Below are 27,400 nucleotides of genomic sequence, written 5' to 3'. Positions count from 1 at the left end.
TGGTCAGTGTACTTCTGTCCCTCTAGGGGGGTTCGGGGGCATACTCCCCCGTAAGAAATTTTTGTGCTTTTTAATGTTAAATTCATCAATCTGGTGCACTTTGAGAGTTCAAAATTAAGAGCTCCAACCCATATTCAGTGTGCAAATTGAACAAAGAAAAACTCAAAACTCTTTTAGTTGGGATATACTGTAGTGTCTGTCTACTTTGCATAGCTACTACATAATTAATATTAGTTATAATATTAATCACATGACAGTTATAGCCATATATTGTAAAACATGCACTGAAAAATAAAAGCAACTTTCATTATTAGCTTAGAACTAGTTTCTAGAGACCTGTGGTGTAGACACCACAGGTCTCTACACTTACTAATGTCTCTCGTGATCCCCCTCACTCCTCATCAGAAACTAAAGGCGGTTTCTTTTTATTTTTTTCACGCCATTTCTCTTGCGTTTCTTCTCCATCGCTTTGACTATTTTGACAAATACTCACTGACACTGCACGCTCGCTCAGCCCAGAGGGGGAGGTGATTAAAGATGTGATTGGACCAGCCCAGTGTCAATCAAGAAAATAACCAATGGGCCGCTGATCTCCGTTTCATGGGCCGGTCTGTGAGAAAGAACCCACGCTGACTTTTTTTGTCCGATGCGTTTCAACGGCACAAAGACCCCAGCACCGCGGCTGCTAAACTAAACGCAATGAGCCGCTGACACGAGTTGGATGGGCAGTTAAAAAAAAATAAAAAATTAAAGTTTGAGATGTATCGGCCCACCAGCCCACAAAGCACGTCGGCCCATCGGGCAAATGCCCGAATTGCCCGATGGCCAGTCCAGCCCTGTGCATGATGTCTTAGTGTTTACCAACAGTAACCTTGGAAACGGTGGTCCCAGCTCTTCTCAGGTCATTGACCAGCTCCTCCTGTGTATTTCTGGGCTGATTTCTCTCCTCTTTTAGGATCACTGAGACCCCACGAGGTGAGATCTTGCATGGAGCCCCATTCCGAGGGAGATTGACAGTCATGTTTAGCTTCTTCCATTTTCTAATGATTGCTCCAACAGTGGACCAACTTTTTTGTCCAAGCTGCTTGGCAATTTCCCCGTAGCCTTGTGGAGGTGTACAATTTTGAAAAAAACTCTAGGGTCTTTGGACAGCTCTTTGGTCTTGGCCATGTTAGTAGTTGGATTCTTACTGATTGCGTGGGGTGGACTTTAGGCAGCTAACGACCTCAAACAGGTGCATATAATTTAGGATAATAAATGGAGTGGAGGTGGACATTTTTAAGGCAGACTGAGGGGGCTTTTACACTGGGCTGGTTTGCTGCGGTCCGAGCCCGAGCGTGTTTGTTCCCAGCGCCCCCCGCAGCGTTGGTCCGTTTTCACACTCAACTTGATTCTATCGAACCCTGGTGCGTTTGCGTGCATCTTACGTCATCGCAAACGTGCGCGGCGCATGATAGAAAGCAGAACGTGGGTAAATATTGTGTTTTTTTGAGGAGCACTCTTTTGAGGAGACAGGGGATTTCCAAATGTGTTGCTCTGATTCCACACACAATGCTCGAATACACTGCAGGCTCACTCTCGCTCGTATCCGAGGTAAATCATCAACACTATCATCCCTTCAGGTGTTTTATTTAACTGAATACATCACAATAAGCTAAAACACATGCGCAGGAAAATTTACTTCCTGAACAAGTGCGCGCCCGAATTCGTGTTGCTTTCACATTAACGCGAACCGCGGCACGGTTCGGAAGCAACCAAACTCAGACCACCTGATAGTCTCGGGTTCGGTATCCCAGTGCGCACCCGGGTCCCATGACAGCGTTCACATTAGCGATTTTTCATTTGAACCGTGTTCCGAAACTGCCAGTGTGAAAGCCCCCTAACAGGTCTATGAGGTCTTCTAGCTGATAGGTGTTCAAATACTCATTTGCCGCTGTATCATAAATAAATAGTTAAAAAATCATATATTGTGATTTCTGGATTTTTTTTTTTTTTTTGATTATGTCTCTCCAGTGGTGGAGGAAGTACTGAATCTCAGTACTTAAGTAAAAGTACAAATAAAGAGATAAATATTTACTTTAGTAAAAGTAGAAGTAACACAATGACAACCATACTTAAGTAAAAAGTACCTGATTTTAAATGTACTTTAAGTATTAAAAGTAAAAGTACTTGCATAACAATTTATTCTCTTAATGTCTATTTTTTTCTAATGATTAATAAAACATTTAATTCTAACTCGTTCCACCTTATACTCCTATAATGATGTTCAATAATTATGGGAAAAAATTGTTGTCACCATTTCTGAAACAAGCTTGCAATTAGGCAATATGCACATCATGCTTATCCTTACTACGTATATATTAATAACTATGTTTGGCAGTAAACGCAATTCATTTATGGTGTAATTCTGAACCTCTTGGCTTCCCATAATCCTAACGGTGCATTTCCTATGCACATAAAAACACATTTTCGCGTATAAATTGCACGATAAACACAGTGCGTGCGAGACGCATTTAGTGTGACCGGGTTGATATATCTATGGCAACCAAACGTCACTGGTGAGACAAACGTGCAACGAACAGATTATGTTTTGGCAGGGGAAAAACTGATCAGAAAATGTAATGAAAAAGTAACAGAAGTTGTAGAAATATAGTGGAGTAGAAAGTAGAATAATTGCTGCAAATGTAACGAAGTAAAAGTAAAAAGTATGCACTATTTATTCTACTTAAGTAAAGTAAAAATACGTGAAAAATGTACTTAAGTAAAGTAACAAAGTATTTGTACTTCGTTACATTCCACCACTGTGACTCTCACATGGGACATGCACCTAAGAACCTAAGATGACAATTTCAGACCCCTCCATGATTTCTAAGTAGGAGGAGCAGGGTGATCTTTTATCTTTAACAGACTTTTCACAGCACCATTGGTCAGAAGAGACTATTCTATCTGTCCTTCTTTCTTTTTGAAAGCTTTCTCTTTTTATATCTCAAAGCAAACGGAAACCTCTGTTAAAGTGTAAACAGGAAGCCAAGTCTACTGGTTTTATTAACCTTGTTGAGGAGGGCCAGTATTGTATAACCCTGCAGTTCAACTCTGGCCATCTGTAGTGTGTCCTCCAGAATAGATCTGAAGGGTTATTGGATTTAAAGCACTAGTCATGTAATGGAAGTTAATTTAAAGGAACACTCCGACTTTTTGGGACTTTAGCCTATTCACCTTACCCCCCAGAGTTAGATAAGTCCATACATACCTTTTTCATCTCCGTGCGTGCTATAAGACTGTTTGACGCACCCACCGCTAGCCTAGCTTAGCACAAAGACTGGATGTGAATGGTTGCAGCTTTTATACTAATCCAAATGAGTGACAAAATAACGCAAACGTTTTCCTATTTACATGTTGTGGTTTGTATAGTCACAGAGTGTGCAAATATCAAGGCCATATGAGACACAGACATCTTTTGACCGTATAAATACTATATTTTCTGAAGGCGAAGCACTGCTACTTGGGCAGAGTGATAACAATCACCTGAGACGCACCGTGACGAGGAGCAGAGAGTTCGCTTCGCTCAGCGTTGGAATAAAGAGTCAGCAATTACTAACGTTAGATAGAAAAGCAAAGTTTATCATGGGTGTTTGCTTTATTGTATGAGCTGTGACAATAAACAGGGGAGACCAGGTAACACAGTACCATGTTTCATTGATTTCCAACCAAAAACGCACCCAGATTTATAAATATCACATGAATAAATAATTATTATTACAGGAATCAATATGTTTTAAATGCAATTTATTAGCTGAACCAAATGTATTCAACAGTAAATACATTTGCCTATATAATATACAGTTTTGCATTACTATAGGATAGAATAAGGGGAAAGTAATAGCACAAATTGTTTTTGCACAATGAACTCACAGCCTATCGTACCCTTTTGCACGCTCAAGTTCGTTATTTCCATGGTTATTTCAAATGTAGGCTAACGTTACTAGGCGCGCCGCGCGCAGGGTGCAAGTTCAACGCGGTGAACGCGTTAGTTTTTTTTTCCCAAGCGCGTCCGCACCGCATCAAGATAAAAACATATTCATACCCTAATCATATAATAGTGTCACTAACGTTACATTAGATCTGGCTAAAGGCACTGTTACAGTAGGTCATCTAAAAACATAACGGAACACTTACCTCAGCCGCAGGTGATCCACTTGTCCTGTGCTATCGATGGGATGGCCGTATCCTTCAGCACATTATGGTCCGTGTGGCAAATTCCATTTTTTCAAAATAGTCGTCCTCATTGAAATGTACCGAGCAAACATAATGTCCCTTGATAATCTTAGGTGTGTTTGGATAAATATCCAGAGTAAGTTAGCCATTTCTTCATCCAGTCAGCGTTTTTAGTTGGAATTCTGTGAAACATGGTATTACCTCCCCTGTTTACAGTCGCAGCTATTTACAATAGAGCGAAAACCCATGACTCTAAACTACGCTTTTACTATTTATAAATTGCTGACTCTATTACCCAAACACCGAGCGAACTCTCCGCTCCTCACCACAGCGTGTCTCCGGTGATGCGGTTATTACGCCGTCAAAGTAGCAGTGCTTCGCCTTCAGAGAATAGTTCCCAGGTTTTATACGGTTAAAAGATGTCTGTGTCTCATTTGACTTTGTTATTTGTACATTATGTGACTATACAAACCACAACATGTAAATAGGAAAACGTTTGCGTTATTTCGCCACTCATTTGGATCAGTATGAAAGCTGCAACCAGTCACATCGAGTCTTTGTGCTAAGCTAGGCTAGCGGTGGGTGCGTCAAACAGACTTATAGCACGCACGGAGATGAAAAAGGTATGTATGGACTTATCTAACTCTGGGGGGTAAGGTGAATAGGCTAAAGTCCCAAAAAGTCGGAGTGTTCCTTTAAGTCTTCCGCTGAAGCAGGATAGCGCTGGGCAGGGTTCCTCACCCACCTGTCCTGAAATAGCTGTCCACACAGCCTGTCAACAATCACTTTCTGTCCAGATTACAAATATCAGAAGCTAAAAATGGAACTACTTGTTTATGCAATGAACCCTAAAATTATGAACTAATGTACTCATCATTGTCATACTCCTGTACTATTTATATGAAATTGCTGACTGAGTTTTTGGAAGGCACAAATGACATTTATTTACAACATTTATTTTATAACAGCTATTGTGATGAAGCACATAAATAGAGGACCCAATACTAAACCCTGGGGGATTCACTACTAGCCTGGTTTCTCTAGACTCTCCTCTCCCTTTCACCGCAAATGTCCAAGTTATTTAGGTTGTATTACTGATTTGCAATGACAGCAGTCTCATAACTGATCAACACATCTTTACAGTCTGTGGTGTTTCAGAAATGGCCAGTGTCAGCACAAACTCTGTAGAACAAAAGATTTAAACATTTGCCTGAAGTTCAAGCTACTTACCCAGACAGCAAACTGACATTGAATCAACGTGGAAACGACGTCTCTCATGACATTGAAACAACGTTGATTTTGCTCATCGAATTAACGTTGAACCAACGTCAGACGCGGCATTCTTCAAAGCTAAATGAAAATCGAAAATTGGTTTGCTTTCATAACGTTGAAACAACGCGTTGATTTCAAGTTGATTTTCCGTTAGTTTTGAAAGAATGACGCGTCTGACGTTGGTTCAACGTTAATTCGATGAGCAAAACAATGTCGGATCAACGTTGTTTCAATGTCATATTTCCACGTTGATTCAATGTCAGTTTGCTATCTGGGTAATGAGCACTATATACTGTAGGTCAGAATTTTCAAGCATGGAAGTTGTCAATAAAAATTGAGTGTGCCACAGTTAAGCTTATCTGGTGGGCTAATTCTGAGTCTGAGTAAATGACGAAGCATTTGACATCTAAACAAGTAAGTAACCCCATCTAACCCAAGCAAAATTAAGCTTTATCACCTACAAAAACAGTAGACGCCAGGTTAAAATCCAAATCAGATAATATGTCTCAACATGCTTTCTTGTCAGCAAATTTCCTGAATCTTGTGTACACACAAGCAAAATCTGCAGTGTGTACTTTAAATCTAAACCAAACAGTGAGACTTGAGCACGAAAGCTAAAATTGCTAGCAATGTGATAAGGTGTTTTTCTTTCCAAAAAATGAATGCACAAACTAAGTCACAGAAAAACAAGACTCTTCAAAACAAAACTTTCTTTTAAAATAAAGAGAACATGCTGGAATAGTGTTTGTGCCCCAGTGCTTGAGCACAGGAGTGCGTCAGACAGCACTTCAGTGTACTGTATACACCCACCGCTGTGAAAATGCGTCCTCCTCACAGCGATACTACCCAGATACAGACGAGCCATGGTGAGCCATATCAATACATGCGGTGAAACCACCACAATGGCTGCGCTCTATTTGGGAAAAGCCCTTGATAGAGATCAATATCTTGTTTTCCACACTAGAGAAACTGCAAGCGGCTGCGTGATAAACAATAGCAGTAGCAGTGTACCAGTGACCGCAGGCTCTGTCGATATATTAGTAAATCTATTGTGTAGCTCTGGCAGACTGTGGCTCAGATGAACACATGCCAGGCAGGCACATGGTCCAGCCTTCCCTGACCCCAGACTCAACCCACAGCACACTTCAGCTCTGACACACACAAGCCAGAGTCTTTAGGGAAAAGGTGACAAATTAAAAAGGTGTGAATTATTTACCAACTATCAACTATTTACCAACTGTCAACTATCGTAAATAGGGTTTTGTGGTACATTTATGTTTTCAGAATGTACTCTCCGATACTGATCCTAAAGCGAAAGCTATCGAGAAGTACTATTGCTATGATTACATATTTACTAGCTGCCTTGTATTTTAAAAATATTGGAGACAGTAGCTCCTTTTTGGCTAAAAACGAAGTGCTGGACGTTTTTCAGTCTGGTTTCAGGGTGCGTTAAAGCACTTAATCAGCTTCACAATGGGATACAAATGGTTTGTTTCATATTGGTGACCCGGGTAATCAAGGAGCTTACATTATGCTGGATCTTAGTGCAGCTTTTGATTTAGATCACAATAATCTCAGCATATCGGAGGGACAAAATCGTTTTTTTTTTCCTATTTGAAGAAGATATCTTTTTTTTCAGGAAGGTTTGGGGAATTGTGTTTCTCTACAGTCTCTATTGACAGTGGAGTTCCACAGGGCTCTGTTTTGGGGCCCTTTTCTGTTTTCTTTGTTCATGCTGCCTCGGGTCTGATGGGTTTTTGGGATGCCTTATCTTTATTCTGATGAAATTTACATTTACTTGCCTCTCAAAGCTGGAGAAACGAGTTCTCAAATGTATTTTTTATTATGTCATAAGGAGGTGAAATGCTTGCAGGAGAAAAGGAGGAGAAAAATCAACCTGAAGCTGAAGCCTATTTTTAAGCTGACAGTAGCTGCATTTACAAACCCAATTCCATAAAAGTTGGGACACTGTACAAATTGTGAATAAAAACAGAATGCAATGATGTGGAAGTTTCAAATTTCAATTTCAAATTTCTAAATATTTATTATATTTAGAATACAACATAGATGACACATCAAATGTTTAAACTGTGAAAATGCATAATTTTAAGGGAAAAATAAGTTGATTTTAAATTTCATGGCATCAACACATCTCAAAAAAGTTGGGACAAGGCCATGTTTACCACTGTGGGGCATCCCCTCTTCTTTTAATAACAGTCTGCAAATGTCTGGGGACTGAGGAGACAAGTTGCTCAAGTTTAGGAATAGGAATGTTGTCCCATTCTTGTCTAATAAAGGCTTCTAGCTGCTCAACTGTCTTAGGTCTTCTTTGTTGCATCTTCCTCCTTATGATGCGCCAAATGTTTTCTATGGGTGAAAGATCAGGCTGGCCATTTCAGTACCCGGATCCTTCTTCTACGCAGCCATGATGTTGTAATTGATGCAGTATGTGGTTTGGCATTGTCTTGTTGGAAAATACAAGGTCTTCCCTAAAAGAGACGATGTCTGGATGGGAGCATATGTTGTTCTAGAACTTGGATATACCTTTCAGCATTGATGGTGCCTTTCCAGATGTGTAAGCTGCCCATGCCACACGCACTCATGCAACCCCATCAGAGATGCAGGCTTCTGAACTGAGCGCTGATAACAACTTGGGTTGTCCTTGTCCTCTTTAGTCCGGATGACATGGCGTCCCAGTTTTCCAAAAAGAACTTCAAATTTTGATTCGTCTGACCACAGAACAGTTTTCCACTTTGCTAGAGTCCACTTTAAATGAGCCTTGGCCCAGAGAAAACGCCTGCGCTTCTGGTTCCCGTTTAGATATGGCTTCTTTTTTTGACCTATAGAGCTTTAGCCGGCAACGGTGAATGGCACGGTGGATTGTGTTCACTGACAACGTTTTCTGGAAGTATTCTTGAGCCCATGTTGTGATTTCCATTACAGTAGCATTCCTGTGTGTGATGCAGTGCCGTCTAAGGGCCCGAAGATCACGGGCATTCAGTATGGTTTTCCGGCCTTGACCCTTATGCACAGAGATTGTTCCAGATTCTCTGAATCTTTGGATGATATTATGCACTGTAGATGATGATGACTTCAAACTCTTTGCTATTTTTCTCTGAGAAACTCCTTTCTGATATTGCTCCACTATTTTTTGCCTCAGCATTGGGGGAATTGGTGATCCTCTGCCCATCTTGACTTCTGAGAGACACTGCCACTCTGAGAGGCTCTTTTTATACCCAATCATGTTGCCAATTGACCTAATAAGTTGCAAATTGGTCCTCCAGCTGTTCCTTATATGTACATTCAACTTTTGCTACTTTTGCTTATTGCTACCTGTCCCAACTTTTTTGGAATTTGTAGCTCTCATGAAATCCAAAAGGAGCCAATATTTGGCATGGCAATTCAAAATGTCTCACTTTCAACATTTGATATGTCATCTATGTTGCATTCTAAATATAATATTGAAATTTGAAACTTCCACATCATTGCATTCTGTTTTTATTCACAATTTGTACAGTGTCCCAACTTTTATGGAATTGGGTACATGGACCCTAACATCGACACTGGATCTGTATCTTCCAATGATGTTCCAACCTATAAGACCTCCATTCATCATCAGAACACAAATGAAGATTTTTTTGATGAAATCTGAGAGCTTTCTGACGGACCCAAGCTCTGTTTACATGATGACGAGGACAGGTATGTGTGATGCTGATGCAGGAGCCGGCGTTAAGACGTTAGAAGCACCGCACCGTGTTTACAACATGAACTACGTCAGAGACTGACACGGAAGAGAAGAAATTGTTGAATAGTGTCATTATTTTGTCGCACTTCATATGTAAAAGTATAAAGTATAAAAGTATTCTCGTCGCTTCATATGAAGTGAGTAATTAAAGACAGAATTTCATTTTTGGATAAACTAACCCTTTAAATCTTGCTTGAAATACTTTGGAAGCGGTATTTTATTTTAGCTAATTGTTTTTTATGTTGTTTGGTCATAATAGTCCTTTGGTCAACTGAGTTGTAGAAGGCTCTATAAATAAACTAGATTTGAAACGGTATTGAAAAAGCTTTAAGTCTACATTTTTGTGGTTACTAAAACATTGCCTGAAACAGACCTGATATAATCAGCAAATTATACTTTTATCAACTTAATTTCCATGTTTTCAATTAGTCTTATATTTCATCCCACCCAGTGCTTCATTTGGTGGGAAGTGGGAAAAGTTGGAGAACTGGAAAAAAAAGCTACTCGGTAATCCCCAACCACCGCTTCTGTTTTGAATCTATTTTAATTTTATTTATTTATATTTTCTGTTTTAATTTAAATTTAAGTATGTTTTTAAGTTTTAAATAAGTTTTTAATAGTGTAAGTTTAAGTTAACCATAAAACCCCCACTTGTAAGACCTTTGAAGGGTCCAAGCCCATAATTCACATTAGGAACTTTAAATATGGAAAGTGATACCATCAGTGATGAATTGTTGAGTGAGAATAATTTTAAGACTTGAGTCACATGTACCAGTCAAGGAGGAGCACCCAAACATGAAAACAATGGCTAGCCATGTTAGACTTCCCCACAGTGACATCACAGCACATCCGTAACAAACCCACCTTCCCAAACGAGCCCACCCCGAGCTCCCGCACTGAACACCAGCTCTTCTGCTCACACACGCGATGGCAAACACACACGCCTCCGAGCAGATTCCAGGAGGGTTTGGACTTGCTCAGGGTACATTCAGTCACCGCAAGTTCAAGGTATGGAATCTGTCATTACTGGAGCTCTCTCACAGAACTGCATTCTGGGTCGTCTCGCTAATGTCTGCAGAAATAACCCTATTAGAGCCCTTAAACTATAAAAGCACAAGAGAGCCGCAATTATGTCCAATTCAGCTGGAATAACTATTAGTTATTACATTCATACAATGCTTTGACCTCTGAAGAAACCTCAAAGCCTCCAGCTCTAAAATCAATCAAACATCATAAATCATGAAATGAGGATGCCTCTGTTAGGAATCAAAAGAGTCATGTTTTGACAAATCGAGTTCAGGGAAAAAGTTAGTAAAATTTACTCAACCTCATTTTGCACACCTGTGCCTGTGGCGATATGTCTTGCACGCTTCTTGCACATGGAGCGGATTATGTGATGCACATGCCAATATTTATTAGTTTACAAATCATTAGGACTGTCAAACGATTAATCGCATCCAAAATAAAAGTTTATGTGCGTGCACTGTGTATAATTATTTTATATATATACACACACATGCTTGTATATATTTAAGAAATATTTTCATGTAGATAGCCTACTGTGTATAGATTTATATATAATTTATATTATATATAACTATAAATATTTGATATCTAAAAAATATTTTCTTAAATATACATGCATGTGTGTGTATTATATATATTATATACAACATAATTATACAGAGTGCACCCACATATATTTGGTAAACACAAAATTTTATTTTGGATGCGATTAATCGCGATTAATCGTTTGACAGTCCTACAAATCATGCACTTTGGTAAAAGTGTTTTGTGCTCATATCATAGTAACGTGCAAGAAACCACACAGAAATAAGCCTTAAGTCATTTATTAATCAATACTCTGTGTGGAATTGAAGAAAACTGTGGTTTGACAGGGAAGAAAAGCTGTTGGTTTTTGGTTTTACTGCCACTAGTGTTCATTTATCAGCTGTAAACTGCAGTGACAATTGGATATATACACATATTTTTTGGAGATTTGCCGAAATGTATGAAGAGGCACGACCATTTTGCCAGTAACTAACAAGTCTGACGTCTAAATTCCTATCAAATTATAATCTTCGAGTTAAAAAAAAAATGCTGACAGACACTGTTAGGTGTGTCAGAGTGTTGGACTATATTTTCTGTAAAACAGATGTTGCCATTAAAAATGCCACTGAAAGAAAAAATGTGCCTGGAGAATCTAACAAATAGCTCAGATAAACCCTGTTCTAGTTCATGTGCACTAAACCATCGGTTCCCAACAGGTGGGTCGCGGCCCACAAGAGCGCCTCAGCCTTTTGAAAGTTTGAGCGATGAGCATTAAATAAAAGTTCTTAACTTTTTTCTGTTCAAAATTTACAAAATGTATTTAATGAGTGAGTTCATCATGAATCCATTTTCCAATCCATGTTTTTGTCTTATCCTGAACCACTATGGTACACCTATAATAAGTGTTTACATTGGGACTATTTTACACTGGTTCGGATCTTGCCGCTGCGTAGTACTACAGTACCTGCGTGACTCGTCATAGACGTACACAGAGAGAAGTAGTTCCGGCTACACTGTTCTTTCTGAAAGACGCGTTATTTTGTTAATAAATGCAAGTTTATTATCGCTTGCTATAGTGCCAAAAGTGTAAAAATAAAGCCTCACATTGATAAAGCCTCACAGATAACATGCAAGTATTGAGGCCCCAGACAACAGTCATTTAATAGCAGATATTCTTTTTTTTTTTACCTAAACAGCAGTGTGAATATTTTTATTTTTGCATTTCAATTAATAGGCTTCTCCTAGGCTTACGTTGTTAAATTACAAAGGGCCTACTGATGTTTTAGTTATTGTATTTTCAATATTATAGGCTTTTATTTGTGCATAAACATACCGTTTTTTAAAAATAAAAAACACACATTTTGTTATCCTTGCTGCAAGCTTACAAGAGCGATAATATCATTAAATGTGAAGGGGGGCCCTAAAATATTTTCTTGGGAAAAAAGGGGGTCACAGACAAAAAAAGGTTGGGAACCACTGCACTAAACTATTAGTCTTAAAGTGTTAGTTCACTCAAAAATGAAAATTGTGTCAGTATTTACTCACCCTCATGTTGTTCCAAACCTCTATATGTGTTTATTTGTTCTGCTGAACACAAAGGAAGATATTTGGAAGAATGTTTTACTCAAACAGATCTCATTCCCCATTGACTTCCATAGGAAAAAATACATACTATGGTAGTCAATGGGGAATGAGATCTGTTTGATTAAAACATTCTTCCAAATATATTTCTGAAAGGCTGTACCATGCAGAGTTACACAGAAATAAACACCCGTCAGTGTCAGTGAAGAGTGTGTCGTATCACAACAGTACTGGCACAAGATGTAGAGATGTGTGCTCTCATCTTGAGTCAGATCACTGACAGCGACGCTGTATTCCTCACTGGCACGCAGGAGCTCTACACACAGCACCATTCCACCACAAATATGCAATCATACCTTGTAATGCCTTGTAATTACATGCCTTTTTGTTCATGTGCTTTAGGAAGCGAGACGCAGGCTGACCTTTTAAAAAATATGATTTTCCTCTTCACATAGGCTACCATGCAGCGATGCAAAGAGCTTTTGTGATTAATGTTTTTCATTTCAGTTGCACTGATGGCCTTTGGCTCATTATCACAAACAGACTTTGGCAGATAATCCCTCAGCAGAAGCTGCGATGTTTCCATGTAATATTACAGTGACACAAAAGAGTCAGTCAGAAGAATTTGAACCCCGTTTTCAACCCCGAGATGTTTGTGTAGGCCAAAGCAGAAGTTCGCATCACCCTGGTTCTTTCCACAGAAATCCTGTAGGATTTTTTCATTTTCATCATTGCAGAAAATAAGCTCTACGACCAACAAAGCTTATGATTCTTGTAAATGGGGTTTTACTGATGCATTTTATGTTGTAGAATATAATGTGAAAATATGTTGAGAATCTTATTTCAGGCATGGAACCAAAAACCCATTCAATTCAGGACGATAGAACCAGAAGGACTAAAACTACACATATCACTGTAAAAAAATAATCCTGTAATAAAACGGTAAACTACTGGCAGCTGTGGTTGCCAGCATCATCCCGTAACTATACGGTGTGTTATTGTTTTTGTGTTACAGCATATAGCTGATAGATTAAAGTTTTATACTGTGGCTGACAAGACGGTATTTAGCTGTTAATTTCAAAAACAGTAACACACCGTATTTTTTCAGTAAGATGCTGGCAACCACAGCTGCCAGTAGTTTACCGGGTTTTTTTTCAGGATTATTTTTTACAGTGTAATCCCTGCAGTGATTGATGTTTTTATGATTATAATTGTTAATACACATTAAAGTAACTCACATTGATGTCCAAACTGCAGAGACTGAGTGAGTCCACATCTCTCTTCCTCTGCTTCCTCTTCTTCTGTAAAGACACAAGTGATGATCAGTTCAGTGCACTAGTATCACTAACAAACACAAGTTGTGTTTCAGAACACCAGCGTGATTTAGATACTACTGATTTTATTTAGTTGAAACTGTCATGCAGAAGTTACATATAGAAATCTATCACACGACAACACAATATGTTCACCATGTTGAAATTAAATATATTTGCAGCATTTGAAAAATATGTCAGGAATAAATGGGGTGAGTCTTTGGGTTACTCGACTTTACTTACTGGACCTAGTTAAGGCTCACTTTGGCCTATGTCTGTATTATTACATACAGTTCTGTTATAATATATTATATACTGTACTAAACCTATTACTGGGATGAAGGACTTTGTGTTGGTGTTTTTGTATTTATCTTTATTTGTTTAATTTTTGTTTAATGTAATTAATTTAATTATTAATTTAATTATTTGAGTGTTTGTCCTTGTTGTTGTGAAAAAAATCAATAAATAAATCATACATAAAAATAAAAATAAAAAAAAGGAATAAATGGGGTGCGCATACACTGAACAAATACTCTAATCGGTTACAGACAAGTATATTACTTTTTCTCATTTTGCTTTAATATTCATAAAAATACTTATTTTCCCAAACAACAAATAAAAAGTAAAGTAAAAATATTTGTTTTAAAGACCATACAACACTCAGTTAATACATTTTCATTAAACATAAGAAAAAATGTTTAACAATTCAAACAAAATAGTTTATTTTTTCTATTTGTTTTTAGACAAACTGAACAAAACAGGTTTAAACCAGCAACTATGATTTTCAATCTTAATTTAAAAAATGAAATAAATGACACTGATGGTGGCTGTCGCTGGTCGACACAGAAGATGAAAAATGTGTGTAGTATCTAACTCAAAGTCCAACAGAAACAAAGACCAAACGTGATATTAAAAAGGAGCGTTAACACAACAACAACAACAACTCCAATAGATGAGGGCAGCAGGGGCTTATTAGGAGCCTGAGAGGAGATGACAGTGGGAGGAGCCTGAGAGGAGATGACAGTGGGAGGAGCCTGAGAGGAGATGACAGTGGGAGGAGCCTGAGAGGAGCTGACAGTGGCAGGAGTCTGAGAGGAGATGACAGTGGGAGGAGCCCGAGAGGAGATGACAGTGGGAGGAGCCTGAGAGGAGATGACAGTGGGAGGAGCCTGACAGTGGGAGGAGCCCGAGAGGAGATGACAGTGGGAGGAGCCCGAGAGGAGATGACAGTGGGAGGAGCCTGAAAGGAGATGACAGTGGGAGGAGCCTGAGAGGAGATGACAATGGGAGGAGCCTGAGAGGAGATGACAGTGGGAGGAGCATGAGAGGAGATGACAGTGGCAGGAGCCTGAGAGGAGATGACAGTGGGAGGAGCCTGACAGTGGGAGGAGCCTGAGAGGAGATGACAGGGGGAGGAGCCTGAAAGGAGATGACAGTGGGAGGAGCCTGAGAGGAGATGACAGTGGGAGGAGCCCGAGAGGAGATGACAATTGGAGGAGCCTGAGAGGAGATGACAGTGGGAGGAGCCTGAGAGGAGATGACAGTGGCAGGAGCCTGAGAGGAGATGACAGTGGGAGGAGTCTGAGAGGAGATGACAATGGGAGGAGCCTGACAGTGGGAGGAGCCTGAGAGGAGCCTGACAGTGGGAGGAGCCTGAGAGGAGTTGACAATGGGAGGAGCCTGAGAGGAGATGACAGTGGGAGGAGCCTGAGAGGAGATGACAGTGGGAGGAGACCGAGAGGAGATGACAGTGGGAGGAGCATGAGAGGAGATGACAGTGGCAGGAGCCTGAGAGGAGATGACAATGGGAGGAGCCTGACAGTGGGAGGAGCCTGAGAGGAGATGACAGGGGGAGGAGCCTGAAAGGAGATGACAGTGGGAGGAGCCTGAGAGGAGATGACAGTGGGAGGAGCCCGAGAGGAGATGACAATTGGAGGAGCCTGAGAGGAGATGACAGTGGCAGGAGCCTGAGAGGAGATGACAGTGGGAGGAGTCTGAGAGGAGATGACAATGGGAGGAGCCTGAGAGGAGATGACAGTGGGAGGAGCCTGAGAGGAGATGACAATGGGAGGAGCCTGAGAGGAGATGACAGTGGGAGGAGCCCGAGAGGAGATGACAGTGGGAGGAGCCCGAGAGGAGATGACAGTGGGAGGAGTCTGAGAGGAGATGAAAATGGGAGGAGCCTGAGAGGAGATGACAGTGGGAGGAGCCCGAGAGGAGATGACAGTGGGAGGAGTCTGAGAGGAGATGAAAATGGGAGGAGCCTGAGAGGAGATGACAGTGGGAGGAGCCTGAGAGGAGATGACAGTGGGAGGAGTCTGAGAGGAGATGAAAATGGGAGGAGCCTGAGAGGAGATGACAGTGGGAGGAGTCTGAGAGGAGATGACAATGGGAGGAGCCTGACAGTGGGAGGAGCCTGAGAGGAGATGACAGTGGGAGGAGCCTGAGAGGAGATGACAATGGGAGGAGCCTAAGAGGAGATGACAGTGGGAGGAGCCTGAGAGGAGATGACAGTGGGAGGAGACCGAGAGGAGATGACAGTGGGAGGAGCATGAGAGGAGATGACAGTGGCAGGAGCCTGAGAGGAGATGACAATGGGAGGAGCCTGACAGTGGGAGGAGCCTGAGAGGAGATGACAGGGGGAGGAGCCTGAAAGGAGATGACAGTGGGAGGAGCCTGAGAGGAGATGACAGTGGGAGGAGCCCGAGAGGAGATGACAATTGGAGGAGCCTGAGAGGAGATGACAGTGGCAGGAGCCTGAGAGGAGATGACAGTGGGAGGAGTCTGAGAGGAGATGACAATGGGAGGAGCCTGACAGTGGGAGGAGCCTGAGAGGAGATGACAGTGGGAGGAGCCTGAGAGGACATGACAATGGGAGGAGCCTGAGAGGAGATGACAGTGGGAGGAGCCCGAGAGGAGATGACAGTGGGAGGAGCCCGAGAGGAGATGACAGTGGGAGGAGTCTGAGAGGAGATGAAAATGGGAGGAGCCTGAGAGGAGATGACAGTGGGAGGAGCCCGAGAGGAGATGACAGTGGGAGGAGTCTGAGAGGAGATGAAAATGGGAGGAGCCTGAGAGGAGATGACAGTGGGAGGAGCCTGAGAGGAGATGACAGTGGGAGGAGTCTGAGAGGAGATGACAGTGGGAGGAGCCTGACAGTGGGAGGAGCCTAAAGAGGAGATGACAGTGGGAGGAGCCTGAGAGGAGATGACAATGGGAGGAGCCTGAGAGGAGATGACAGTGGGAGGAGCCTGAGAGGAGATGACAATGGCAGCAGCCTGAAAGGAGATGACAGTGGGAGGAGCCCGAGAGGAGATGACAGTGGGAGGAGCCCGAGAGGAGATGACAATGGGAGGAGCCTGAGAGGAGATGACAGTGGGAGGAGTCTGAGAGGAGATGACAATGGGAGGAGTCTGACAGTGGGAGGAGCCTGAGAGGAGATGACAGTGGCAGGAGCCTGAGAGGAGATGACAGTGGGGGGAGCCTGAGAGGAGATGACAGTGGGAGGAGCCTGAGAGGAGATGACAGTGGGGGGAGCCTGAGAGGAGATGACAGTGGCAGGAGCCTGAGAGGAGATGACAGTGGGAGGAGCCTGAGAGGAGATGACAGTGGGGGGAGCCTGAGAGGAGATGACAGTGGGAGAAGTCTGAGAGGAGATGACAATGGGAGGAGCCTGAGAGGAGATGACAGTGGCAGGAGCCTGAGAGGAGATGACAGTGGGAGGAGCCTGAGAGGAGATGACAGTGGGGGGAGCCTGAGAGGAGATGACAGTGGGAGAAGTCTGAGAGGAGATGACAATGGGAGGAGCCTGACAGTGGGAGGAGCCTGAGAGGAGATGACAGTGGGAGGAGCCTGAGAGGAGATGACAGTGGGAGGAGTCTGAGAGGAGATGACATTGAGAGGAGTCTGAGAGGAGCCTGAGAGGAGATGACAGTGGGAGGAGCCTGAGAGGAGATGACAGTGGGAGGAGTCTGAGAGGAGATGACAATGGGAGGAGCCTGACAGTGGGAGGAGCCTTAGAGGAGATGACAGTGGGAGGAGCCTGAGAGGAGATGACAATGGGAGGAGCCTGACAGTGAGAGGAGCCCGAGAGGAGATGACAGTGGGAGGAGCCCGAGAGGAGATGACAATGGGAGGAGCCTGAGAGGAGATGACAGTGGGAGAAGCCCGAGAGGAGATGACAGTGGGAGGAGCCTGAAAAAATCAGATGGGTTTGGGACAACATGGGACAACAGTGGGAGGAGCCTGAGAGGAGATGACAGTGGGAGGAGCCCGAGAGGAGATGACAGTGGGAGGAGCCTGAGAGGAGATGACAGTGGGAGGAGCCTGAAAGGAGATGACAGTGGCAGGAGTCTGAGAGGAGATGACTGTGGGAGGAGTCTGAGAGGAGCTGACAGTGGGAGGAGCCTGAAAGGAGATGACAGTGGGAGGAGCCTGAGAGGAGATGACAGTGGGAGGAGCCCGAGTAGGTGCCATGAGTGTAAACATGCAGATTAGGGCCGGTAATATTATAATAAGATCCTCTTCCTGAGTCAGAAGGGGAGCGAAATCTAATGCAGAGAAAAGGCTGACCAAAACAAAGTTACTAGGTTTCACTTTTCATGTTGGTAGGGTTGGTAGAAGCACCGGGGACGTGATTATAGCAAGTCCGATTTTCATGATATGTCCCCTTTAAAAGCATCTGACCAGTTCTAGACCTATTGTTGTTAAACATAATCAATAAAATGTTTATATAAATCATGCTATCGGTTTTTTGTATGGTCAAGTCTATTGCCAGCTTTGTTATTGTTGCTCCATTACTGTTTATTCTCCATGACAACCAGCACAATGCGAGTGAACGTCTACACGAGGACGAACGAGGTGTGTTACTCATGACCCGTGGATAACACCCGTCGTACGTGTTCCCACCAGTGCCAGGCAATTAGATTCAGGTTTCTTATTTGAAGACAACATTTCAGGTGTCTGTATCTTCAGAATACTGCTGCATTACATTTTGTATACAGACTAATATTTTAAAATAGTATGTAACAAAATAAAAACAGGAACTTGGATTTTTTAAAATTCTGTCTTGTGTTGTTCAATACTTGTTTTAATTAATTTATTATGTGAATTTTGCATTTTAATGATGTACTGGTCGCTGTAAGATAATGTACTGTAATGGAAACTATGGAATTATTAAAAAGGACCAGAAAAGTATACACATAATAACATAACATGAATTGGTTTATCTGGTTTAAAAAAGTCTTTCTAGTGTTTTGGTTTGTTTGCATTTATTAAAAATAAATTGCTTGCAGTTAGATTAGATCCATCTCTCCTTCCCTTTACCGATCCTCACACACGGAACAGACTGAACACTTAGAATAAAGCACACTTTTATGGCAGATTAATGCCACTTTTGTGGTGTTTTTTTGGTTCTCCCATTCATTGAATTTGCAAGATGAAAAGTTATATTATTATTATTATTTTTTTTACATTTCGACCTACAGTATGGCAGAGACAAAATATCAGATGGGTTTGGGACAACATGAGGGTATCTTGAAAGTAAGCACACGTATCACAGTTTCCAGTTCTGAACACATTTATAATAATCAGACATTTCTTGATGATGAAATCATCATATTAGAGTGATTTCTAAAGGATGATGTGACACTGAAGAGTGAAGACTGGAGTAATGATGCTGGAAATTCAGCTTTGATCACAGGAATAAACAGGAAAATAACAGTATTAACGGTTTCAGTTGTAAAGCAGCAATAAAAAGACAATAGTATAATTATTCAGCTCAATTTACTTCATTAAATTTATCTCACTAACAGTGTCAATGTTACAAAGGTCAGCAGTCATTAAACACATTTGGATGATCCATTTTTTTTCTTCGCCAAACCAAATGTACTCAATGACAAAGAAAGTCATCATTATGCCAACGAAAAACAATTAATAAATCACCTAATTTATCACAAACAGCTTCTGAACGCAGCAAACACAATGAGAATGTTACAGCGCATCTGGAAATAATGCACAACACAATCACAGTCACTTTCACATTTCAAGACTACTGTAACCTAACAACCATAAAAACCCAACTTCATCTCTCATTCACAACAATTCATCCCTTAAAACAATTATAACAAGACGATTTAGAGAGAAACTCAAAGACGTAAAGATACTCAGGCGCACAACAGCAGAAGACTGATCAGCACTCTTCAGATACAGCTTGTTCTGGCACTAAAATGTTCTTCACACTAATATAAATGGTTCTTTTAGGAACTGTTCACTGAAAGGTTCTTTGGGGAACCAAAAATGGTTCTTTAGAAAGTAACAAATGTCGAATGACATCGCCAATATCTCTCGTAGAGATGAAGTGGAGAGCAAACCTAGATTTAGATGTTCCTCCTGTGAGAAAGACCCCAGCCAGTTACACAAGACAACAGTGTTTCAGACTGTGCTGGTGCCAAGACACCAGTCAGATATCATAACATGTGCGCTCACCTTCTGATGGATGAAAAGGCAGCACCCCATCATCGGGCTTCACAGCACTGGACCTCAGACGCACAACACCCCCTGAGACACCTTCACAACCTCTGTCACCTGTCTAACCCTCAGCCATGTGTGTGTGTGTGTGAGCAGCAAACAGGATGTTCTGGAGGAAGTGTGTCGGAGCTATATCGGGCCGGCCTCTCAGACGGGATCTCTGCTGGTGTGTGTCTGAGGCCCTGGCGTCAGTGAGGCGAACGGGGAGGAATACACACAACACTTTACACTAGAGAGGTGTACAAGTATTACAATTATAAGGGTACATTATTAAAAACTGAATAATGAAGTTTCGCAGCAGGGGTTCATCCTACACTCTTTAAAAAGATTCGTTGGCTGAACAAACATTACTTATAAAAGTAATTCGATGAATTACTTTCTTTAACATTCTTTACTTAAAAATAAATGCATCACATTACATATATTTATAATAATGTTGCGTAAACTCAAATATTTAAGTACATATAACAAATACATATTTTATAGGGCTGGGTATTGAGACAAATTTCACAATTCGATTCGATTTCGACTCAAAAGCTTGCAATTCGATTTCGATTACGATTCGATTCGATTCAATATTGATTATTTTGGATATCAGTTACAATAAATGGCCATTTTTCTCAAGGAAATCAAATCTCTTAACTAATGCTGTAAACTATGGGAGTCTAGTTGTAGCCTATAGGCTTCATTAGCCTAATATGAAGGTAATAATTAACTGTTTTGTAGCTATACAAACACTTAAAATACACTTTTATTTATTTTTACAAGATAAGATTATATGAAATATAAACATTTAAATGGTGGATGTCATAAAAACTTGAAAAAAAACATTTATTCAAATATGCATTAAATATTGAAGAACATTAAGATTATAATGCACATAATATGGTTTATATATTTAGCAAAATGCTCACGATCTCACGCCACAGCGCCAAAACACTATTTATGTTTTTGAATTTCTAAAGAAAATGGACGTAATTTGAAAATTGAGACTTTGTTTCATATCAACAGTAACAAAGGACAAAGATTAATACGATTTTTTTGGATGCGCGCAGCCGCGACAATGATCCATTCATTCAAATGAAACAGGATGACTAATCGATTCTTGAGATTTAACAATCGATATCGGTTCGTAAAATTGAGAATCGATTAATATCGAGAAATCGATATTTATTACCCAGCCCTAATATTTTATTGTTAATTTTAAGTAAAATGATTGTTGGGAAGTTGGGATTACTTAAAAAGTATGATGCAAAAATGGTGCATATATATTTTAAGTAAATCCAACATATCATTTTTTTTAGAGTACACTACCCAGAAACTGTAATATTGTGAACTATTTTTACAGTTGAAAATAACTGTTTTCTATGTGAATATAAAATAGTCACTATATATGTAATATGAATACCGTATATGTAATTCCTGTGATTAAAGCATCATTACTCCAGTCTTCAGTGTCACATGATCCTCCAGAAATCACTCTAATATGAGGATCTGATGCTCAAGAAACATTTATGATTATTATCAATGTTGAAAACAGTTGCGCTGCTGCATCATATTTTTGTGGAAGGATGATACAGGGTAAGCATAAAAATATATTTACTTCAGTGCAATTAATCGCATCCAAAATAAAAGTTTGTGTTTACATAATAAATGTGTGTACTGTGTATAATTATTTAGTACATATAAATACACGCGTGTATTTATATGTACTAAATAAATATTAAATAAGTATAAATAAGCAGTATAAATAATATAAACTATATAAAATATAGAAATATAAAAAATATAAATATAAACAGTATAAATATTTGCATGTATATATTTATACATAATTTATGTTATATAAATATTTTATACATAAAAACACATTTTTCTTACATACACATGCATATGTGTATATTTAAGAATTATACACAGTACACATTTTGGACTATAGTATATTGCCTTTGTGGAGCCACAGTTTAGGAGATCTGTGTACAACAGTTAACAACAGGAAGCCAGAAAATCCCTGCTAAACACACTTCCTGGAAACAAACTGCCTTCCTTTAAGCATTTCCTGCTGCAGAAGTGTGCTGTGTGTCTGATGCCGGAGTTATCATGTGCATGACGACTTCACACCACATGTCACTGCAGTGGTGTACTGTAGTTGAGAGATTTTGGGAGTTTCTTTTCAAATGGGAAATAATTGGTGTTGGTTAATTGTGAATATTGACAGTACATTTATGATTTTCGGTGAGGCTGTTCACATGACCTTTAAAACGTGGTCTCAACATTGTTAATATTGAGATTTCTGACATTTGTCCAAATGAGCAGCACAGTTTAAGACATTAATGTTGAGATCTCTCTTGAAAATCTAATGGAGATCTTTTACTGGGATCTTTTTTCAGAATATTTTCAACAAAAATCATTTGATTTCTCTGTAATCATCGATCATATTTCTGTCTTTCCTGCAGGTTTATTTGTGTTGACAGAGAGAACAGATTCATCGCAGAGAAGATGAATTCACTTCTAAACTCTAATCTGGAATCAGAAATGAATGAAGCTGATGTGTTAATGTGACCTAAGGTCTTTTATGAACATCACATGTAGGTCAAAATTGCAAGAACATTTTATATGGTTATTATCTAAAGTGATATGGAGTCATAAACCCAGCATTTCTTCATCACACTGGCAGAATTCATTGCTGACCTTGTGGTTTTATACAGAAGTCGTCTGAAATGATACGGCTGAGCCTTGGATACGGCTGAAATGATACTGTCTCACGCCTGCAGATCAAGGGAAGGCCGACAGAGGCATTCTAAGGGGAGTGTGTTCCCAAAACTATCAGACGTCCCATAAACCTTGATATAGTGACATGATCAGAATTTATGTTATTTGTTGGCCATTTATGAGCAGCCTAACACTGTCAAACACTCAAACACAGCTTTATATTATTTATTATATATATATATATATATATATATATATATATATATATATATATTTATTTATTTTATATTTTATTTATTTATTTATATATATATATATATATATATATATATATATATATTATTAACATACACTGCCTTTTCAAAAGTTTTTTTTTTCATTAATACATTTATTCTACAAGGAAAAAGTGACGTCCCAGGAACCTTGATATAGTGACATGATCAGAATTCATGTTATTTGTTGGCCATTTATGAGCAGCCTAACACTGTCAAACACTCAAACACAGCTTTATATTATTTATATATATATATATATATATATATATATATATATATATATATATATTATTTTTTTATTTTATGTATTTATTTTTTTAAAATATATATATATATTATTAACATACACTGCCTTTTCAAAAGTTTTTTTTTTCATTAATACATTTATTCTACAAGGAAAAAGTGACATCCCAGGAACCTTGATATAGTGACATGATCAGAATTTATGTTATTTGTTGGCCATTTATGAGCAGCCTAACACTGTCAAACACTCAAACACAGCTTTATATTATTTATTATATATACAGTGCCCTCCACAATTATTGGCACCCCTGTTTAAGATGTGGTCGAGGACTTTTAAAAATTCTCCCTTTTTTTTAAACAACATAGAACCTAAATGCAAAAAAAGAGAAAAATCCAACCTTTTATTTAAGTACATTACTTTGGTGGTAAAAAAAAATGTAAAAATTTAGAAAAATAAAAACTTCAAATCATGTGTCCCACAATTATTGGCACCCCTAACAATTCCGCTAAAAAATGTAATTGATTTTAAAAAAATATATATTTTCTGTAGTTGCTAATGTTGGTCAGGATATCTAGGAACTTTTAATTAGTAATTCATGACTTCCTATTTCCCTGGGGTATAAATATGACATGACACAGAGGCCTAATTCTCTTACCCATTTGTCAACATGGCAAAGACAAGAGAACACACCATTCAAGTAAGGCAGATGTGTGTTGACCTTTATAAGTTAGGCAATGGCTACAAGAAAATAGCCACTCACCTTATCTTGCCCGTATCTAAAGTTAGAGGAATCATTAAGAAATTTAAAACAACTGGAACAGTGACAAACAAGGCTGAAAGAGGTCCCAAGTTTATCTTGCCACAACGCACTGTGAGGAGGATGCTAAGAAAAGTAAAAAAAAGTCCTAAGCTCACTGTCACAGAATTGCATCAAATAGTGGCATCTTGGGGTCACAAAATCTCCAAAACAACCATCAGACGCTCTCTACATGCCAACAAGATGTTTGGGAGGCATGCTAGGAAAAAGCCTTTTCTCACTAACACTGACAAACGGAAACGTCTGGAGTTTGCCAAGCGGCACTGGGACTTCATCTGGGATCGTGTGCTTTGGTCGGATGAGACTAAGATTGAGCTTTTTGGCAACAAACACTCTAAGTGGATCTGGTGTAAAACAAAAGATGTGTATGCCGAAAAGTACCTCATGCCCACCGTGAAGTATGGTGGAGGATCTGTGATGCTGTGGGCCTGTTTCTCTTCCAAAGGCCCTGGGAACCTTGTTAGGGTGCATGGCATTATGAACGCTTTGAAATACCAGGACATTTTAAATAAAAACCTGATGGCCTCTGCCAGAAAGCTGAAGATGGGTCGTCATTGGGTCTTTCAGCAGGATAATGATCCAAAACGTGTGGCAAAATCTACACAAAAATGGTTCAGTCACAAACTCAAGGTCCTCCCATGGCCATCTCAGTCCCCAGACCTCAATCCAATCGAAAACCTGTGGGGTGAGCTAAAGAGGAGAGTGCACAAGAGAGGGCCCAGGATACTGGATGATCTAGAAAGATTTTGCAAAGAAGAATGGTCAAAGATCCCTCTCTCTGTGTTCTCCAATCTTGTGAAATGTTATAGGAGGAGATTAAGTGCTGTCTTGTTGGCAAAAGGGGGTTGTACAAAGTATGAACATCAGGGGTGCCAATAATTGTGGGACACATGATTTGAAGTTTTTATTTTTTTAAATTTAAATTTTTTTTTTTACCACCAAAGTAATGTACTTAAATAAAAGGTTGGATTTTTCTCTTTTTTTTGCATTTGGGTTCTATGTTGTTTAAAAAAAAGGGAGAATTTTTAAAAGTCATCGACCACATCTTAAACAGGGGTGCCAATAATTGTGGAGGGCACTGTATATATATATATATATATATATATATATATATATATATTATTTTTTTATTTTATGTATTTATTTTTTTAAAATATATATATATATATTATTAACATACACTGCCTTTTCAAAAGTTTTTTTTTTCATTAATACATTTATTCTACAAGGAAAAAGTGACGTCCCAGGAACCTTGATATAGTGACATGATCAGAATTTATGTTATTTGTTGGCCATTTATGAGCAGCCTAACACTGTCAAACACTCAAACACAGCTTTATATTATTTATTATATATATATATATATATATATTGTATTTTTTTTTATTTTTTTTTATGTATTTATTTTTTTAAAATATATATATATATTATTAACATACACTGCCTTTTCAAAAGGTTTTTTTTTTCATTAATACATTTATTCTACAAGGAAAAAGTGACGTCCCAGGAACCTTGATATGGTGACATGATCAGAATTTATGTTATTTGTTGTCCATTTATGAGCAGCCTAACACTGTCAAACACTCAAACACAGCTTTATATTATTTATTATATATATATATATATATATATATATATATATATATATATATTATTTTTTTATTTTATGTATTTATTTTTTTAAAATATATATATATATTATTAACATACACTGCCTTTTCAAAAGTTTTTTTTTTTCATTAATACATTTATTCTACCAGGAAAAAGAGACGTCCCAGGAACTTTGATATAGTGACATGATCAGAATTTATGTTATTTGTTGGCCATTTATGAGCAGCCTAACACTGTCAAACACTCAAACACAGCTTTGGGAAACTACTGTATTTTTGAAGAGCACATCGTTGGAAAAGCCCGTCTGAATTTCTCATGGAGGTTTGTTGAAGTATGCTCTTCTGTGATTTGGTTTGGTGCTGGTCTAGCTGTTCAACTTTTCCATGAACTTTCAGATAAAGCCTTTTTACCCAGGAAGCTTTACTGGTTAGGAAGGCAAGTCACAGGAAATGAGGAAATGAAGTTATCTGTTATCTGTTTTGGTTCTTGCATTCTGTCATATACTCATTGGTACATTTGGTTGGTGTTGTGACTTTACTCACATTGCTACACAAAAGACATCATCATGAAGTAAGAGAAAAGAAGATATGTCAGCCACCACTCAGACTAACATATAATGTTGAAAATTAAATGATTAGTACTAGTTCTATGGGTAATAAAACTAGTAATTTTATTTTACTAGGTTTTTTTTTTTACATTTAACTGGGCATATTTGTTTTCTAACCATTTAAAAACACACTTACATAATGTGTGTGTGTTTTTATATGTATAGGCCTATTATATGAATTAAAATTTCAATATTTATGCTATATTGTGATCTGTGCGAGTATGTTTTTTTTACTTTGCCCTTCTTTGATGACGATGTAGGGATTTCCAAACAAGCGATTACTGTCCGTGAATTCCACTTTAACGGATATATCCCATGTGAACACTCACTGTGATCCTGTCAATCGGAACGCACTTTTACAAATCATCCAACTCTTCCTAATCAAACATACCTGACTCAACTCATCAGATCATTAGAAGAGACTCCAAGGCATGAAATTAATGTGATAAGGGAGACGATCAAAATGTGTACAGTTAGGCCATGTCCACACTAATACGTTTTCGTTTGAAAACGTATATTTTTCTCTCCGTTTTGGCCTTCCGTCCACACTGAGACGCCGTTTTAAGTCAACAAAAACGTATCGTTTGGAAAACGCTCTCCGGAAAAATTTGAAAACGCCGTTTTCGCGTTGTAGTGTGGACAGTGAAACCGGAGGTATTTCAAAACGATGACGTAAGTTTAGTCATGTGATCCATGTAGTACCAATAGATATTCATGTTTATCGGTATTGTGCCTGTTATGTGTTATTCATTTTTACACTATTGCTAAAATATGTTACTTTTGTGAAGTTTCACGCATGCGCAGTAAAGTGAATTTAGAAGTTTCTCATCCACACTAAAACGTCGGAAAACACCTGAAAACGCTAGTGTGGACGGAGAGCGTTTTTAAACGAAAACCCCGTTTTCAAATGTATCCGGATTAATGTGGAC

The 27,400-nt window shown here is 39.2% G+C and overlaps 1 protein-coding gene across 4 annotated transcripts in view; it reads right to left on the bottom strand.

Annotated features, from left to right (window-relative positions):
• The window catches only part of arhgef3 (Rho guanine nucleotide exchange factor 3), an 81,090-nt gene that overhangs the window by 38,677 nt on the left and 15,013 nt on the right, over nucleotides 1–27,400 (bottom strand). Inside the window, exons 1-2 of one of the 4 annotated variants that reach the window (XM_089118303.1) lie at nucleotides 20,164–20,297; nucleotides 13,603–13,665 (exon numbers count right to left, since the gene is read on the bottom strand). In XM_089118303.1, coding sequence (XP_088974429.1) covers nucleotides 13,603–13,665; nucleotides 20,164–20,196 — 96 coding nt within the window. In that variant the 5' untranslated portion in view covers nucleotides 20,197–20,297. Of the gene's footprint in view, nucleotides 1–13,602; nucleotides 13,666–20,163; nucleotides 20,298–27,400 lie in introns of those variants that run through there. The other 3 variants (XM_089118308.1, XM_089118297.1, XM_089118294.1) reach the window with 3 other exon arrangements.

The sequence above is a fragment of the Pimephales promelas genome, chromosome 2, assembly GCF_988280905.1.
Source record: "Pimephales promelas chromosome 2, fPimPro1.hap1.1, whole genome shotgun sequence".
Taxonomy (NCBI): Eukaryota; Metazoa; Chordata; class Actinopteri; order Cypriniformes; family Leuciscidae; genus Pimephales; species Pimephales promelas.
The sequence above is the reverse complement of the archived record's forward strand: the minus strand, read 5'-3'. Positions and strand labels throughout refer to the sequence as shown.